We start from the raw sequence: 20,082 nt of genomic DNA, 5'->3' as shown, positions 1-20,082 counted from the left end.
AACAATGCTACTATTAGAAAAATCTATGAACTAAGAGTTTTTGATGGTATAGCAAGCTTTGAAAAAAATTCTTAATATATAAGGTTATAATTATTGGTTTATGATTTAAATCAGTAAAGTAGAACCCAAATTTATAGGAAAAGAAATAATGACCAATTGAGCTCATATGGTGATTCATGCCAGATAAATATTTCTGTGCATAGGGTGACTCTTTTTTAATTGAGAATAATCTACTTGTTCGTAACAGCTTTTTGTAGTGGTAAGGAATTAGAAATGGAGTGATTGCTCATCAGTTGGAAAGTATTTTATAAATGTAAAGGAATATTATTGTTCTATTAGAAACAATAAGCAGGTTGATTTTAGAAAAACCTGGAAATACTTACATGAACTGAAGCTGGGTGAAGTGAGTAAAACTGGGAGATTATTATACACACTAACAGCAAGAGTATGTGATAATTAAGTATGATAAACTTAGCTCTTCCCAGCAGTATAGTGATCCAAAGCAATTCCAATAAACTTAGGGTGGAAAATGTCATCCACATGCAGAGAGTGAACTGTGGAGATTGAATGAGAATCAAATCATAGTATTTCCAACTTTGTTTATTTGTTTGTGTTCTTGTTATTTTTTTTTGTAGTTTTTCCCTTTTGGTTTGATTTTTCATATACAAAATGATAAATATGGAAATATGTTTAGAAGTATTGTACATGTATAACATATCAGATTGCTTGCTATCTTGAGGGTGGTAAGAGAGGGAGAAAAATAGAAAAAATCTTACAAAAATGAAGGTTGGAACTGATCTTTACATATATTTGGAAAATAAAATATTATTAAGAAAAACAAAACAAAAGAATAATCTTGTTTATTATTATCATACTTGCCAGTAGATGCATGTAAAACCAAGCAGCACAATATTTATCAGTGCTCTTTTGTATTTAATCAAATATCTGGCATGTTAAGGAAACTCCTAAATGCCAATTTGGATTAAAATGTTCCAGAACAAAATCCTAAATCTATTTTGTCTATTGCTCTTTCTAGTGATATTTACAAAATAATACTTCCAATTCATATTGTGTTTCCTTGTTTTCTCTGTATTGCAGGTAGCATAGTGTACCTCGGGATGATGGTGGGGTCGTTCTTCTGGGGCGGATTGGCAGACAAAGTGGGAAGGAGACAATCTCTTCTGATTTGCATGTCTGTCAATGGATTCTTTGCCTTCCTTTCATCGTTTGTCCAGGGCTATGGCTTCTTTCTCTTCTGTCGCTTACTTTCTGGATTTGGGTAAGGGGTTTTTTTTCTTTTTATATTTTATACTAATATATATATATATATATATGGTCTAATGATTATACATTTCCAATTTTAATAACCTGTCTTCAAAACAATAGAACCACTGAACATTTTCCCTATACTATTACAAATAATATATTATTACATATTCCCTATACTATGAACATTAACTCAATGCCAAGATCCAAAAAGTTTAATTTCAGGAACAGAATTACCTACTTTTCAATTCACTGGAGGGAATGAGGAGACACCAGCTTTTGTTTCTCATGGAAGAAGGCTAATCTGTTGTTTTCTTCTAGGGAAGGATTCTTAGCAGGCACTGAATACACTTTCTGTGGTAGAAATTACTTGCAAAAATGTACAATTATCTTTCTTGAAAAAATTGAATATATAAAACTAAGGATTTCCAGGATTATAAAGGAACTTCAGGTCCACATATTTCATGCTATAACTATTGAACAGAATTGTCTAGAAACTGAATACTAGGATTGGTTGGACCTTCCCAAGTGGATCATTTCTGTCAACCTTGCAATAGCAGAAAACCTGCTTCTTAGATCACAATTACATTAGATATAGATGAAAAATAGAAGTTTTCTCTGAGAAACAGGATACAAAAAAGAAACTTATTTATGCTCAAGAATTCTCACTTCTGGTAAGAGAAGGTTTCTAGGAGAGCTAGCTTATAGAAATTCATGTGGGAATTCACATGGGACAGCAAATATATGATCACATAGCAATTAAGTAATTAGAAATGTGGAGTGTGTGTGAGTATGTGTGTGTGTGTGTGTCTGTCTGTCCTGGCAAAGGATGCAAAAGAGTGGATTTCCTGTCAGTGATGATAGTATATGGGTGATAGGGTACATTTCAATGAAAAAATATAATGGAAGGCAAATAGCAATGTTTCTTAACTTTTTTTTCCAAAATCAAACAATAAAAATAAGGAAAAGAAAGGAAAGGATCAAAGAATCTCACTTCTTTTTAGTCTTCTTTGTGGTTTTCTTCTTATTGATATCAACTTTCTGTTCACAACTATAATCTGTACATGATAATTTCTTTTAATATTTGTGATAATATCTATGGACAAATGATATTCAACAATAATGTTTGTATTTAATGTTTGAGCTCCTAAGCCTTTGCAAGGTAATGGTGGCTACTGCTGCTGCTCCTTGTATTTAAATGCTACAATGAAGAATGAGGTAATATATAGGACTAATTTTAAGTATATAGTTGAAAAATGTTAAGTAGGAACATTAGCAGAAGATAGATCCAATGAACATGGTGAGCCCTGAGAAAAACTGTGAAAGGGCTTTGGTGATACCCACTTAATCCTTTAATAACCTCTGTTCTTCTCTGTGTGCCCTATCAGTCACCCACTTCCAAAATATCTCAACCTGGTTGTCCAGAACTCTGGCTTTTGTACCTCAATTATATATCTCTTCCTCTGACAGTATTGTGTAGTGGGAAATTAAATCAAAAGTGCAGGTCTTTCTCTAGACATTTGCTATCTATTCTGCTTCAGTTAAGTCATTCTGAGCCTCTGTGTCCTTATCTGTCTGTAAAATGAAATGTTAGACTAATTTATTTCTATGATCTCTAAAGGAACTCTCTAAATCCTATGGACCCTGGTTAATATTCAGACTAAGAATGTCTCATTTCTTATACCCCACTTATTGTATTATGTATGTATGTATGTATGTATGTATGTATCTATCTATCTATCTATCTACTCTCATTATATATCTACTCTCAACTAGATAGGTATGATTTTTTCTACTTTTTTAATATTTTATTTTATTTTATTTAATAATAACTTTATATTGACAGAATCCATGCCAGGGTAATTTTTTTTACAACATTATCCCTTGCACTCATTTCTGTTCCGATTTTTCTCCTCCCTCCCTCCACCCCCTCCCCTAGATGGCAAGCAGTCCTATATATGTTAGATATGTTGCAGTATATCCTAGATACAATATATGTTTGCAGAACTGAACAGTTCTCTTGTTGCACAGGGAAAATTGGATTCAGAAGGTAAAAATAACCGGGGAAGAAAAACAAAAATGCAGATAGTTCACATTCGTTTCCCAGTGCTCTTTCTTTGGGTGTAGCTGCTTCTGTCCATTATTTATCAATTGAAACTCAGTTAGGTCTCATTGTCAAAGAAATCCACTTCCATCAGAATACATCCTCATACAATATCGTTGTTGAAGTGTATAATGATCTCCTGGTTCTGCTCATTTCACTCAGCATCAGTTCATGTAAGTCTCGCCAGTCCTCTCTGTATTCATCCTGCGGGTCATTTCTTACAGAACAATAATATTCCATAACATTCATATACCACAATTTACCCAGCCATTCTCCAATTGATGGGCATCCATTCAATTTCCAGTTTCTAGCCACTACAAACAGGGCTGCCACAAACATTTTAGCACATACAGGTCCCTTTCCCTTCTTTAGTATTTCTTTGGGATATAAGCCCAATAGAAACACTGCTGGATCAAAGGGTATGCACAATTTGATAACTTTTTGGGCATAATTCCAGATTGCTCTCCAGAATGGTTGGATTCATTCACAATTCCACCAAAAATGCATCAGTGTCCCAGTTTTCCCGCATCCCCTCCAACATTCATCATTATTTTTTCCTGTCATCTTAGCCAATCTGACAGGTGTGTAGTGGTGTCTCAGAGTTGTCTTAATTTGCATTTCTCTGATCAATAATGATTTGGAACACTCTTTCATATGAGTGGTAATAGTTTCAATTTCATCCTCTGAAAATTGTCTGTTCATATCCTTTGACCATTTATCAATTGGAGAATGGCTTGATTTTTTATAAATTTGAGTCAGTTCTCTATATATTTTGGAAATGAGGCCTTTTAGATAGGTATGATTTTGTAAAGAAGTTGATAAACTAGGTTCAAATCAAATAGCTGATGATTAATGTGTTAATTCAATTCAACAAAAATTTATTAAATATCTACTATGTACAAGGCAGTACGCTAGATTTGAGGGATGCTAAGATGAAAAGATCAGTCAGTTCCTGAGCTCAAATAGGCTATACTCAAATGGGTGGTGGATAAAGGAAGAGGAAGAGGAGTTAGTTTTACAGAATGAATCTATGAAGCTATAGAGTAAAGGAAAGAGTGAAACAAAATGATCTAGGATAATGTAAAGAGGAAGTTCTACTAAGCTGGTAAGGTGTGTGTGTAGGTGTGTCATCAAAGGCTTCAGGAAAGAATTGGTGATTGAGATAAGAGTATATGCTTCTTGAGAGCAGATTCTGTTCTTTGCCTCTTTGTGTCTCTAGAATTTATCATTGTGTCATATACATACTAACAATTTGATAAATGCTAATTGACTACTTGTATTCTTCCTCCCAAAAGCTATTTAATAATTTAAAATAGAATGATTGTTAAATCCAAAGAATTAAATCCCTAACAAAATTTTACCTATTAGCAACAAGCAAGTGAAGGGACAGATCTTAAGTTTGGGAGCTTTTCCAACACATGGATGTCATAATATGACCTATATATTGCCTATCTATACAGAACATATAGAGGGAAATTAATATTAGATTAGGCAAATATCATGAATGCATTTGGGAAACAAGGAACTTATATGCTGATATATTTTTTTAAAAACTAATTTTAATAGGGTTTTAACATTAATTTATTTAGAAAGTTTACCTTGTTTATTATTTACAGTTATATTCAGAGCTTCCAAGAAAATCCAAAATATAGATGAATCCATTTCTCTTTCAGGATGCCTTCAACAGTCTATTTATCAATATGAGTCATCATATTACTGTTATTTTTAAAACACCGATGTGTTCATGTACAAAAAGTACTACACCTAGGAAAACGAAATGGCACACTGGATAGAACACAGGTTCTGGAGTCAGGAGGATCCAAATTCAAATTCACCTCAGACACGTAACACTTCCTAGCTGTATGCTAGGTTCTGGGAGTATCATTTAACCCCAATTGTCTCACCAAAAAAAAAAGTGCACTCAAGTCTCATACAAAATGAATAATATGTTAATGTTTTACATAATTGTATATGTAAAACATATTCCATTGCTTACTCTCTCTGGGCTGGGAGAGAGAAAGGAAAAAAGGATAGAATTTAAAACTGACTCTGCCTAAAAGGCTGTTTTACAGTACTACTGCTGGATCTGTATCCCAAAGAAATCATTAAAAAGGAAAAGGACCCACACGTGCAAAAGTGTTTGTAGCAGATTTTTTGTGGTGGCAATTGTAAGTGAATAGATGATCATCAATTGGGGAATGGATGAATAAGTTATAGTATATGAAAGTACTGGAATATTATTGTTCTATAAAAAAATGATGAACAAACTGATTTTAGAAAGTCCTGGAAAGATTTTCATGAACTGATGCTGAGTGAAACAAGTAGAACTAAGAATACATAGTACACTAGCAAGATTGTATAATGATTAACTATGAAAGACTTAGTTCTTCTCAGTGATCCAAGACAATCCCAATAAATTTTGATAGAAAATGCCCTCTGCATCCAGAGAGAGAAGTATAGAGAATGAATATAAATCAACACATGTTATATTCACTTTTTTCTTTTTCTTATGTTTTTTTTCTCTCTCATTGTTTTTCCCTTTTGTTCTGATTTTTCTCTCTAAACATGATTCATAAAGAAATGTGCATTTAAAAAAAAAATGTATATGTATAATCAGAAAAATTACAATAAAAAGGAATTTAGCACTGAATACTTTAAAATGTTAAAATCATTTTAACATGTCATTGAGGAAAAATGTAATATTAAAATTTTTTTAAACTTTTGAATTTATTGAAATCTAAAGCACGTTAGAAATAGGAAGTGGGCTGATACTTATGGTTATAGCAAGGCCCTTGGAAAATCAGTGAGTTCAGGAAGTTCAGCCCAAAGTTATGCAGGTGGGGTCAATGTTTTGGCATCCCAGTTTTACTACACATTGGAAGATGGTTTTGTATTTTGGTATAGTAGTCAGTGGGGTTTTATTCTTTGTCAAGCATAACATGGTATCTAAATAAGCAACCTCTCTTTTTAATGTCAATTTTCCACACTTCAACACCAGATGAAAAGAACTTTTAACTAGAGCATGTAACTGTTCTGGTCAATTAAAAGATAAAACTCTTGGCACTATCTTTTGTCCCCTTCTGTAAACATCTAACTTAAAAGGAAAAAGACATAGAAAACTTAGAACCAACATTAGCATTTTAACTTCTGAGATGAGAAATTACATGGAAAAAGATGCAGGGGGCTCTTTCATTAACATTGTAGTCATCCAAGAAAAGCCAATAAATCCAGACAGAGAGTGCAGATATCTGCCCTTTACTTCTAATTTCATGATTAATTTTCTTTACCCTGCTATCCCTTTAAACCAAGCATCACTATATTCACATCAAATGTGCTGAAGCTTGCTGGTCTCCTCTCAGGACAGTCAAATATTAAGTTTTCATTGTGAGCATTTATACTTCAAAAATCACTAAATGCTACAAATCAGGACTTGATTTATTTTTTTGTTGGAGTCAAGACTTAAGAAAGTAATGGGAGAAAATATTATTAATGTAGATTTAACTTAAAGATGTGTCCTGCAAACATTCCCCACCTCCAAAGTCTTCAAAGTTGTTGAATATTTATCAGCATACTACTAGGTCCCCAATTCTAGATCATAAAATACCCTTCCTCCAAGTAGGTAAATGAGTTCAGCTTACATTTACAGTATATGCATTCTGCCATGCTTTTCTAGCCAAGTAGGAGGATGCAGTGGAAAGTATGCTGGTAAATCCAGTGACTCTCACTTTGAATCTTGACTCTGGCATTTTCCTGCCTTTAGTACTTTGGGCAAATTATTTCACTTGACTAGGACTCAGTTTCCCTATCTGTAAAATTAGGTAATTAGATTAGATGATCACTAGCATACCCCCCATAAACACCTTTTCAACTCTAGAACCAAAATCCTATAAACTTTCTTTAAAAGTCAACGGGCTTTCCCCTGACAGCAGAAAACTGCTGAATTAACTTAAAGTGTGTCACAATGGCAATTCCATACAGTGGAATCATCTATGTATATCTGCACCTGAAAACTACATCTCATTCAATTCACTCAACATAGTCCATTTGGAGTGGTTTTTAAAAAGTCATCTTCAAAGCTGAATTTTTATATAGTAATTTAAAATGGCCAAAATAACCAGACTTCACTTGAATAATTTTGATTGTATACATATAATTAAAGTTCCCTAGAAGAAGGTATATACTATTGATCTAAAGAAACCAATGCACTTTCAAAAACTTGATCACTCTCCATGGTTAAATGGTATTAAATAGTATCAAGTGTGAAATGTAATGAAAATGGAACCTTTTAACAATTTGTCTCAATAATATGGTGCCAGAAAATCAAGAACCCTTGGCTATAGTTGTTACTTTGTCAATGAACGGCTTTGCAACCTTACTTATCTATCCACTAATCATCCATCCATCCATTCATTCATTCATCATGCATTTAAGAAATTGCGTGCTAGAATATAGGAGTATAAAACAAAAAATGAAGTAATTTCTCAAGGATCTTACATTCTATTGAGAGAAAACTACATGTACATGGAGAGTAAATACAAAATATATACAAAATAGGTCCAAAGTAACATGGGAAAACAATTTTAGAACTGGGTTATATCAGGGTATGTTTTTTCTAGGTGATTCTAATTGAAAAGAGCTTTGAGGGAACTAAGATTTTCTATCAGACAGAGGTTAAGAATGTTTTCAAGAAAATGCCATCTGCATCCAGAGAGAGAACTATGGAGACTGAATGTGGATCAAAGCATTGTATTTTCACCTTTTGTTTGTTTTTTCTTTCTCATAGTTTTTTCCTTTTGGTCTGACTTTTCTTGCACAATATGACAAATATAGAAATATGTTTAGAAGGACTGTACATGTTTAACCTATATTTGATTGCTTGCTGTCTTGGGGAGAGGGAAAGTAGGGGAGAGAGAAAAATTTGGAACACAAAATCTTACAGAAATGAATGTTGAAAACTATCTTTACATGTATTTGGAAAAACAAAATACTACTGAGAAAAGAGAAAGCTTTCAAGACATGAAGGATAGCATAAAGAGGGAGAGAGAGAGTCTATTAGAAACAGCAAGAAGCCCAGTTTGGCTGGCCCATAAATTATATAAAGGAGCCTTATGTACAATAAGCCAGTCAACATACATTTATCAAGCTCTTTCATTATGTTAGACATTACATTAAGTGCTCATGATACAGAGAAAGATAAAAACCATAGTCCCTGCTTTCAGGGAGTTCACATTCAAATAGGAGAAAGAATATATATATGTGTGTGTGTGTGTGTATATATATATGTATGTATGTATATATATATACATATATATATATATATATCGATAAATATGAGATGTAAAGTAAATAGAGAGTATTTTCAGAAAGAAGATCTTTAGAAGGGTATAGGGAGATATCTGAGAAAAGTCTCCTGGAGGCTGAGTCCTAAAGAAAGTCAAGGCAGCTAAGAAATGGGGGTTAGGAGAGAAAGCATTCCAGGCATAGGGAATAATCTTTGTGCTTAAAAGCATGAAGAAGGGAAAAGAGAACTAATAGAGGAGGGTGTGCCAGGAACCTAGAGAAGAAAGACAATACAGGAGGAGATGATGATCAGCAGGATGACACACTGCAGCAAAGTCAAGAAGGAGACAGACCACTAGGTCTAGCAATTAAGAAATTACTGGTAACTTGTGGAGAGGGAAGTTTCATTTGAATGATGGGGTCACAGGCCATTTTAGAAGTGAGTGAGAGAGGAAATAGAACCCTCAAGGGTACATGTCCTATCTAAAGTGGACTGAAAGCAGATTATGAAGTATTTTAAAAAGCAAATAGGAATTTGTATTTTTATCCCTGAGGAAATGGGAAGCCACTGCAATTTCCTTGCTTCTGGTGTATGTGAATGTATAGAATAGTGCTCTTCCTAAATTGAGCAAATCGTTCTAAGTGCCTAATTCGTTTTTGTATTTTAAATTAATTTTGCCTGGCCACATATTCCCTCCATCATCTATCTCTGTTATTTCTATACTAGTAAAATATGCAAGAAAAATTTTTCACTATTTCATTTTTCCCCATTTGGCTCTGCTATTAGTGCTTCAGCTCTGATATTGTTACAATCTTCCTAAAAGCCCTAAACAGAGTAAATCATGCTATTATGTCTGCTTATCCAGACAATTTTCTCTACCCAGATGTGATCCAGTTTGAGAAAGGAAGAAAGCTAGATTGTCTAGGAAAATAAGGTTGAATATAACCTTATGAATTTTAATATTGTAGGCTGTAAGCTCTCTGATATTTTCATACTTCTGTATGTTCAGAGAATGTGAAAACTGGAAGAGAACTAAGAGATTATTATGGTAGAATGAAAAGCTTCTTGAGGTAAGGAACTATCTCCCCTTTTTGGGAGAGGGGTCTTTATCCTCAGTACCTGTCACATCATATGTCTTTAATAAATACCTGAATTGATTAATTGATCTCCTCCAATCCTCCTATTTCATAGATTAGGAAACAAAGATACAGAGCAATTAAGTAATTTGTCAAAGGTCACAGAGCTAACTAGTGGCAGAGCATGATTTGAATTCAAATCTTTGGAGTTTTAAATATATTTACTTCATAACTTTATTACCTCTGCCTTTGTCTCACCATTGCTACCCTAAAGACAGAGTTGCAGCATTATAATCTTCTGTCTGAATATCATTACATGTTTACCCTATCTGAAAAAAAGATTACTTTATAAGAGTAAGAATCTAGAGAGAAAAAGAATGTCAGAAGTCACCTAGTTCAACCTCCTCATTTTACAGATCAGGAAACTGAAGCCTATTATGAATTAGTAATTTGCCCAAGTTCACTTAGGTAACAAACATTAGAGATAACTTTGAACTCTTTAAAATTTTGGGGTTTTGATTCCAAGTACAATCCCATTTTCACTGTATTATGCTGTCTTCCTCTTTTAAAAGTTGTTTCTTTGTCTTCATGTCTACCTTTTAATCTGACAGGACAAAAAAAAAGTCCAGCTATTATATACCATATGACTTTAAATATTAATTCAGTTTAAAGAATATTCTTGGCAGGGTCAACATTGCTTTGAGGGGATGAAGAATAGGACATAATCAATTACTAAGCTGTCTCTCACTTTCATAAATGAATTTTACACTGAGTAATATGTGCTTCCCTCCCTTCTTTTGTTACATGAAATTAGAAGGATGGGAAATGGAGTTGGCACCACTGATTCATTTTCATTTACCCCAAAATTAAATTATTTGCTTCCAGTCACTCTTAATTACTGGCATGATAATGCTTTTTACTTCTGGACCACTATGTCAGGCTAGGAGACTCTGTCTGGGGATCTGGCTCTATTAAAGAGGAGAGTCAGTGACACAGAAACAGAAAAGCAACAATTAAAACAATTTCATTGTTGTCTGCATAGCATCTAATAAAAGGACAATTTGTATTCCTAAGGATGGGGGCTAACAAATTTGGGACCAAGATTGTTTTTAGTACCTTCTTAATTGAATCAAATTATAGTAATCAAGTTGTATTCAATTTATAACTGTAATTATCATTGTTCTTGAGACCTCAAAATGTATTTAATTTATTATTTCCAAGAAAGATGCAAGTTGGAGTTAGTGTTAGAATACCTGAGATCCAATCTAAACTCTCCCCATTATTGCTTGCATGATCATGGACAAGTCTCTTCCTTTCTCTGGGCTTTCATCAGTGAAATAAAAAGGGTGGAAAAGATGACCTCTATGATCCTTTTTCTAATACAAAATCTATGCATATATATTTTATCCATAATAACACAGCACTTTGTACAAAGTACAAAGCTACTTGTGACTTCAGGCAAATCATGTAACTACTGAGTCTCATTTTCCTCAAATAGAAAATAAGGAGATGAAGATCCTCCCAGGTCTCAATTTATAATTTAAAAGGCAAGAAAAGAAGGCACAAAAAAAAAATGGCAGTAATTTAACAAAAGCTCAACGGACCTCAGTCCTGATTTTGATTTCAATTCTATGCTATATTTGCCTTTTTCTCAGAGTATTCTTTCTTTTCAGATTATTTTTGTTTCTGTCATAATAAAGACTTGAAACATGCTGTATTGGAAAAAATGCATTGTGGTATTTAAATTTTAATAAGGAACTTCCAATAATTAGCAGCTCCAGCAAATTTGCAGGCTATAAAATAAACTCACAAAAATGATTAGCAATTTTATATATTACTAACAAAATCCAGCAGCAAGAGATAGAAAGAGAAATTCCATTTAAAATAACAACTGTAAACAATATAAAATATTCAGGGATCTACCTGCCAAGACAAATCCACAAACTATATGAATACAATTGCAAAACACTTTTCAAACAATTAAAGTCAGATCTAAACAACTAGAGAACTCTTAATTGCTCGTGAGTATTTTGAGCCAATGTAATAAAAATGACAATTTTACCTAAATTAATTTACTAATTCAGTGCCATACCAATTAAATCACCCAAAAAAAAAATCATGGAGCTAGAAAAAATAATAACAAAATTCATCTGGAAGAACAAAAAGTCAAGAATATCAAGGGAATTAATAGGGGAAAATGTGAAAGAAATGACCTGAACTAAAACTGTATTATAAAGTAATGATCTTCAAAACAAATCTGGTACTGAATAAAAAACAGAGTAATGAAAGATTAGTGGAATAAATTAGGTACATAATACACAGGAGCAGATGACCATACTAAGTGGGTGTTAAACCCAAAGATAAATCCAAAGACCTAAGTTTTTGAGACAAATCTCACTATTTGACAACAACTGAGAGGAAAACCAGAAAACAGTATAGCAGAAACTGGGTATGGAGCAACATTTTATACTGCATACCAAGGTAAAGTCAAAAGGGGTACATGATTTAAACACAAAGGATGATACCAATGGGTGAAACAAATTAGGGGAGAAAGGACTAATTCACCTGTCAGATCTATGGAGAAGGGAAGGATGTATGTTCAAACAAGATAGAGAGCATTACAAGACATAAAACAAATAATTTTGATTATATCAAATTAAGAGCTTTATACCAAAGCAACCAAAAGTAGCAGAGAGGTCTGGAGAGACTTATATGAACTGATTCGAAGTGAAATGATCAGAACTAAGAGATCATTGTACATGGCAACACTAATATTATACAACGATCTATTCTGATGAATGTGACTCTTTCCGATAATGAGATAATTGTTGCCAGTTCCAATGAACTTGAGATGAAGAGAGCCATCTTCACCCAAAGAGAAGACTGTGGGAATTGAATGTGGATCATAACATAATATTCTCATTCTTGTTGTTGTTCACTTGCATTTTGTTTTCCTACTTGTTTTCTTTCCTTTTTATCCAATTTTTCTCGTGCAACAAGAGAATTGTATAAATATGTTTACACATATTGGATTTAATGTATATTTTAACATATATAACATATATTGGATTGTTTTCCATCTAGGGGAGGGAGTAGGGGGAAGGAGGGGAAAAGCTGAAACATAAGGCTATGCAAGGGTCAATGTTGAAAAATTATCTATGCATATGTTTTAAAAATAAAAAGCTTTAAAAAGAAAAAAGAAGAATGCTCAGTAATCTATCTATTTAATGTTGATTTCCACATTTAAAGTACCAATAGCTGTTAAGGTTTTTAGGCCATCTAAAAATTGAATGAATTTAAGCATCTTCTACCTCTTTTCTTATTACTCTACTATGATCTTAGACATGGAACAGGGTGAAGGAACATTTTCTTATTACTCTACTATGATCTTAGACATGGAACAGGGTGAAGGAACATGAGTTGCCATAGCCAAAGAATTTTTCACCAAGGGCCCAGTCTTCTATATGAACCTTTTCTTACTTATGCTTATCCTTGGAAAGTGGACAGCCCTGTTTCTAAGCCTCTCCAGGATCACAGAAACTACCACATCTTGTATTTTGTAAGTATAGCATTTAAGAATCCAACTTATCAGAAACAATATTATTGTCTGGGTTATTTTTATATAAGGGACAATTAGGTGGCACAGTGGATAAAATTCTGAACCTGAAGTAAGGAAGACTCATCTTCCTTAATTCAAATCTGGCCTCAGACACTTACTAGCTTTGTGATCCTGGACAAATTACTTAACCCTGTTTGCCTCAGTTCCTCATTTGTCAATTGAACTGGAGAAGTAAATTGCAAATCACTCCAGTATCTTTGCCAAGAAAACTCCAAATGGAGGTTATCAAAAGTAGGATATGCTTGAACAACAACAAAAATTCTAACAATCAACTGGTTCTGAAATTTCCTATTAGTTTGTGTAACAGCCCTCTTTCCTTCTTCCTTCATTTACTGATTTCCAAGAGGAATTTTTCATTCCTATAGTTTTTCCTTGAGAGTACTCTTGCTTCTCACCAAGTTAATTCCTTGAGACCAAATAACCAGATCACTTTTTTAAAAAAAAATTATTAAAGCTTTTTAATTTTCAAAACATATTCATGGATAGTTTTTCAACATTAACTGGTAAAAAACCTTGTGTTCCAATTTCCTCCTTCCTTCCCCCATCCCCTCCCCTAGATAACAAGAAATCCATGTGTTACACATGGTAAAAATATATGTTAAATCCAACATATGCATACATATTTGCACAATTATCTTGCCACATAAGAAAAATCAAATCAAAAAAATGAGAAAGAAAACAAAATGCAAGCAAACAATAACAAAAAGAGTGAAAATGCTATGTTGTAATCCACACTCAGTTCCCATGGAACTCTCTGGGGGTAGATGGCTCTCTTCATCACAAGATCATTGGAACTAGCCTGAATCATCTCATTGAGAAGAGCCATGTCTATCAGAGTTGATCATCATATAATCTTCTTGTTGACATGAACAATGATCTCTTGTTTCTGCTCATTTCACTTTACATCAATTCATATAAGTTTCTCCAGATGCCTCTGAAATCATCCTGCTGATCATTTCCTATAGAATAATAATATTCTATAACATTCATATACCACAACTTAATGTAGCCATTCTCCAACTGAGTAGGTATCCACTTAGTTTCCAGTTTCTAGTCACTACAAAGAGGACTGCCACAAATAATTTTGCACATATCCCTGTCTCTCCTTTAAAATCTCTTTGGGGTATAAGCTCAGTAGAAACACTGCTGGATCAAAGGGTATGCACAGTTTGGTAGGCCTTTGGGCATAATTCCAGACTGCTCTCCAGAATGGCTGGATCTGTTCACAGTTCCACCAACAATGCATCAATATCCCACTTTTCCCACATCCCCTCCAACATTCATCATTCTCTTTTCCTGTCATCTTAGCCAATCTGAGAGGGTGTAGTGATACCTCAGAATTGTCTTAATTTGCATTTCTCTGATCAATAGGAATTTAAAGCACCTTTTCATATGATTAGAAATGGTTTTAATTTCTTTATCTAAAAATTATCTGTTCATATCTTTTGCAGGTCACTTTTTAAAATAATAATAATTATAACTATCTATTAGCTATCCATAATAATAATAATTATAAAATAATAATGATAGCACTTACTATGTGATAATGCATTTAAAATTATCTCCTTTGATTCACAAAACAACCTGGAAGGTAGATGCTACGATTCTCACTTTAGAGAATATTTTCATATGCCAGGGCCTAATTTCAGGGCTCTTGTTCTACCCACTGCACTACCTTGCTGCCTCTTATTCCCAAGCCATAACTTTGGCCTATTCAAGTCAACTTTGAGTGAGTGGAATTTTTTTCCTAATTTTTACTCATAGAAGATAAATGATCTTCAGTTGATTGTTTCCCATTCCCAGGTTATTCAGATATATTCTAATATAAGGCAATGCTTCTAGTACTTTAGTTCTAACTAAAAGCAAAAAGTTGAGTAACCTGACAGGGTAATATTACATTGTTATTGTAAAAAAAAAAAAAAAAAAAAAAGAATCAAAGTGATATGAAGTGCTCCTTAGAAAATAACTGAGGAAAATTACAAGGTAAAGTCACTCCTGGAAAAGAAATAACCAGATGTTATATTTAATCTCCTTCACTTTTAAAAATGGAGATGTGATGAGAGAATAATATTTTCCCTTCATTTTTTCCCTTATAATAAACAGGTCATTGGCTTTCTCCACATCTGTAGTCTACTTCAAAACTTTTGCAAGAAAATCAACCTGTCTCTTCACCCACCCACTTCTACCTGGCTCACTGTGCTCCTACCTCAAGGTGGCATATATGAGCCTCCCCCCCAAAAAAAAGATGCTAGTGCTGAGATAATTTTCTGAATTGGAATATATTATGTCTTTTCAATTTTCTGGGCTGTGGACAGACAGAGCTCTCAGGAAAGTTCCCAAGGACCTTTGGTTAGACAATGATATTTGTCATCTTCCTTCATTCTATGTGTGCTAAGCCGATTTAGCTTCTGTATTCTTATGTTCAGCATGAAAGGATAAGAGTATTGTTAGAATACCAACACAATTTCACCCTCACAATGTATCCTACTCATGTGAATTAGTATTACATTACTAGTAAAAACAGGACATGCTTGAAATTGCTGATAAATACTTTTTTGTTATCCCGTAAAGGCAAAGGGTAAATTATATTATAGAAACTTATCCAACTTTATTGTATTCAGGGGATCCCAGGGTTGTTGTGCAGATAGGCTTTTGATTTTCACTCTATTTTTATGTTGAAAGCATTGATATTATTTAAGGAATTGAGCAAAATCCTGAAATTGTTTGATTTCTGTTAGCTAGTCTCAATAACATATAATTCTGTTCTTAAGAAAATCTTTTGAATATGTAATTGTTTTTAAAAATTGTTAAGTATTGAAATATATGCAGACTACATTCTATCCAACTCTCATACCATACCAATGTTTCAGTTATCATTCTATCTCTATCTTTCATTACCAAGGATAATTAAGATTTGGTTCTTTTTTACTAAATGTCAAAGTAAACTTAATAGCCTACCCTGTGAAAAATGTTTCATTAACTATTCTGTTCTGATTACTTCATTTACTTCTAAATCCCTTGCAGTAATGATAAACTCTAGTTAATTTCAGTATTAGCCAACTTGTGGTATAGTTTTTTGAAGAACAAAAAGAGAAATTTCCAGATTAATTGAGTTTAGAGAGAAGTCCCGCTAATATTAAAAGTTCCAATTATAAGTTGGTTTTAATGGAGCTAACATTCTTAATAGTATTTTAGATCTGTTTGTTATTTTTAGATTGCTCTGGCTAATGTTAAGATTAGCCAGATTATGTTGGCATGAATATATTGGGACTTGAGCCCAAAAGTTACATAAAATTATAATTTTATTCATTCACATATGTTTGTATCTACTCTTTAGTATTTTCATGTCTCTCCTATCTTCACTATTAGAGTGTAAATTTCTCAAGGTAGGAACTGTGGATACTATTATCTGGTGTTGTGTGTTTTTCTTTGTAGATAAACATGATGGATTGTCTAACTATCTGACCTAGGGGATTTGCAATAGAAATAACAATTCACCTATAAAAGGAAAAAGAAATCTATAAATGTATTATATGTGTCAGTTGAGATTTCTAGTAGATAAATTCTTAGTATATAAATTCAAAAGCTTTATGTGATTTTCCTGTGATTCCATTATGGTTTTGAAGAATCCCTGGAACACCAAACATTGTAATAACAAAATAAAATTTTTCTCACTACAGTAAGCTAATCATCAATCCCCATAAAAGTGATTTCTTGCAAGGACTTTTACCCTTTCTTGAACTCCACATTGGAAAGCTGAGTCACATGAATTGGAGGAGGTGATAAACAATAGTATGGTCTGGTTTTTTTGGTTGTTCTTTTGCTTCCTGCAGATTCACCTCTTCTATATACTTGTGACTTTCTCTTTTTTTATTTTACATTTATTCAAGATTTTTATACATTATCAACTTCCAAAGGCAGCTAGGTGGTCTACTGAATTGAGTGTCAGACCTGGAGTCAGGAAATGTCTTCCTCTTAAGTTCAAATCTGGCTATCTAAGGATCCTGGGCTAGTCATTTAATCCTCTTTACTTCAGTTTCCTCATCTATAAAATAAACTGGAAGAGGAAAGAGCAAACTACTCCAATATCTTTGCCAAGAAAATCCCAAATGTAACCACTAAGAGTCAAACATGCCTGAAATAATTCAACAAGTTTCAAAAGATGACTTGAGGTTCAAAGGCAACTTAAGTATTAACATAAAGTACAAAGGAGAAATAAGAAATTTAAATATAAAATAAGACAAAACCCAGCTAAAATAAGTAAGGAGTAATTGCGTTCACAGTTTTCCATGCTTAAAATCTGAATTATCTTATATTATTTTTCCTCTTCCTGACTTCCATGTCCTCAGATTGTCAAATCATGATGGTTCTGTTCTACTTTTATATCTTTCAAATCCTTTTCCGTTCCTCTTGCCTTCATACCTATTTGGGTCCACCTTCCCCCTCTCAAATATTGTAATAGATTGAGAAATGATTTTCTGAACTTTGGACTCTAGCCTACCCCCCAGTCCCATTTCATACCTCACACCCCTTCAAGACTAAATTTCCTATTGCACAAATTAGATCTTGTAATTTACTTGAAGAAAAATCTTAATTGATGACTCAGTGCTTAATGAATGATGGCCACACTTCCTATCCCAACATTCAAGACTCCCCACAATCTATCCATATCCTACCTTCTCAATCTTGTACTACATGATTCCCCTTTAGTTACTATTTACCACTCCTAAATTCTACCTGCCCTTACTCATCTTTGTGCCTTTTCTCATGTTATTATTTACTCATAGCACAACAAAATCTCATATGTCATATTGAAACTATTCATATATTTTAAGATATAATCTCTCCCATCAATCATCTTTTGATTCCCCAGTCATAATTGTGTCATTTTCAAGTTTTTCATTTGCTTTTTTTTCTCTCTGCTATGCTTTTTCATATTCTAGTTCAGATTAATCTTCTTTTGCCATTTGGATTTGTAAATCTTTACAGATAGAGATCATACTTCTGGCCTTCAGTAATCAGTACAGGGGCTTTTACATATTAAGGACTTAATAAACATTTGTCAAATCAAGTTGTTTAATTTGGACACCAATGTTAAAGTAAATTAATGTACTTAAGCAATAAATTTGACTCTTCAATTTTCTAGCTAATAACTCAAAATTTGTCCTGAATTTTTTCAAAAACTCTTGATATCTATTTATAGGCATTTTTTTTTTCTGTTCTGACTTATCAGAAAATGAATAGTATGGGGATGAGGGGTGATACTGTTAACTGTTTTAGGGAATAGAGTAAGTATTTTAGGAAGAATTGGGTGAGTAACAATAAGCATTAGTCTAGAGTTTACCAAAAAAAGGGAAAAAATCAGGGTTCATTTATCCAACTTCATCTTTCTTTTTCTATTACTTATCTCACCTCCCCATTCCATTTTTTTTATCATAGATAATCTTATTAACTTCAAAGTAATTTTTCTATTTTTTCTCTTATACCTGTCTTTCCTACTAGGCTTGCTTCAATACCAACCTTGTCTTTTATTACCTTCAGTTCTATGTCACATCAGACAAAAGATATTAAGGTAGGACACAAAAAAGTCCAAAGTTTGGTGACAGCAAATACTCTGCCCTGTCTAAATATACTATTTATCAATGTGGAATTACCAACAATGGTTAAATCAAAGGTCCAAAGCCAGCATCTCCCCAGAATACATCTTTTCAGTTTTTATTCCTATGTTGAAATGTGATTGGTTTCATAACATATTTCATGTCCAGATCAAAATTAATTGCACTTTTTATGGTATAGATAATGGATTTTTTGACAATTGACAAATTAGTTTCTTTACTTAATCCACACGAACTCTGGCACCTATCATTTTAACCTCTTTTTCTGCCTGTTTAAGTCTTCTAAGAAAATGGCAACTTAATAAAATCCAACAGAAAAAAGACAAATGATATACTGCCTACCCACAAACTAAGAAAATAATAGTTGAGGATCAATAGGATAAACTTCATTTTTGCTTTTAAAAAATGCCTTGCAAAGTAGCAGCTTTATATACATTATCAACACTTATCTTGGAAATTATAGCTGTTAAAATTTTCTTGAGTCTAATTAAATACTTCCTTTGTTTCATGTGATCTTAATGATTTTAATTGATTTTAATTATAACTTTTCTTCACTGAAAATATTTTCATAAGCATATTTTCATTGTTTAAAGATAGAAAGAAATCAGTATCTTAAATTTCTCCTTGTTTAATCAAATCCAGATTAGGAATGTAGACTAAAGAAGATAAGTAGGGCATCTGGCCAGAGAACTGAGCAAGATGCTGATCAAAATGGAGACTGTAAATTTTGAGAAGGTGGGAGTGGAGTGAACAAGGGTACAAACTGGAAAATCTGGTTATCATTAGAGATTTTTTAAACTATAAATTTAACCATCAAGACACAAAAAGCCACAAAAGTTAAAAATTAAAATATGCATATTAATAATAGCTAACATTTATTATATGAGGCAACTAGATAACACAATGGATAAAGGGCTGGGCCTGGAGTCAGGAAAACTCATCTTCCTGAGTTTAAATATGGCCTCAGATACTTATTAGCTATATAACCTGGTTAAGTCATTTAACCCTGTTTGCCTCAATTAGTGTGTTATATTAGTTAGAGAAGAAAATGGCAAATTATCCCAATATCTTTGTGGAGAAAACCCCAAATAGTATCAAAAAGATTTGGACACAACTGAAAA

At 33.0% G+C, this 20,082-nt stretch overlaps 1 protein-coding gene across 1 annotated transcript in view; it reads left to right on the top strand.

The window, feature by feature from the left end:
* Window positions 1–20,082, top strand: part of SV2C (synaptic vesicle glycoprotein 2C) — a 272,898-nt gene that overhangs the window by 134,155 nt on the left and 118,661 nt on the right. Inside the window, exon 3 of the mRNA XM_051992047.1 lies at window positions 1,099–1,279. Coding sequence (XP_051848007.1) covers window positions 1,099–1,279 — 181 coding nt within the window. The remainder of the gene's footprint in view (window positions 1–1,098; window positions 1,280–20,082) is intronic.

Source organism: Antechinus flavipes, chromosome 1 (assembly GCF_016432865.1).
Source record: "Antechinus flavipes isolate AdamAnt ecotype Samford, QLD, Australia chromosome 1, AdamAnt_v2, whole genome shotgun sequence".
Classification (NCBI taxonomy): domain Eukaryota; kingdom Metazoa; phylum Chordata; class Mammalia; order Dasyuromorphia; family Dasyuridae; genus Antechinus; species Antechinus flavipes.
This window is presented reverse-complemented; position numbering and strand designations above follow the sequence as displayed.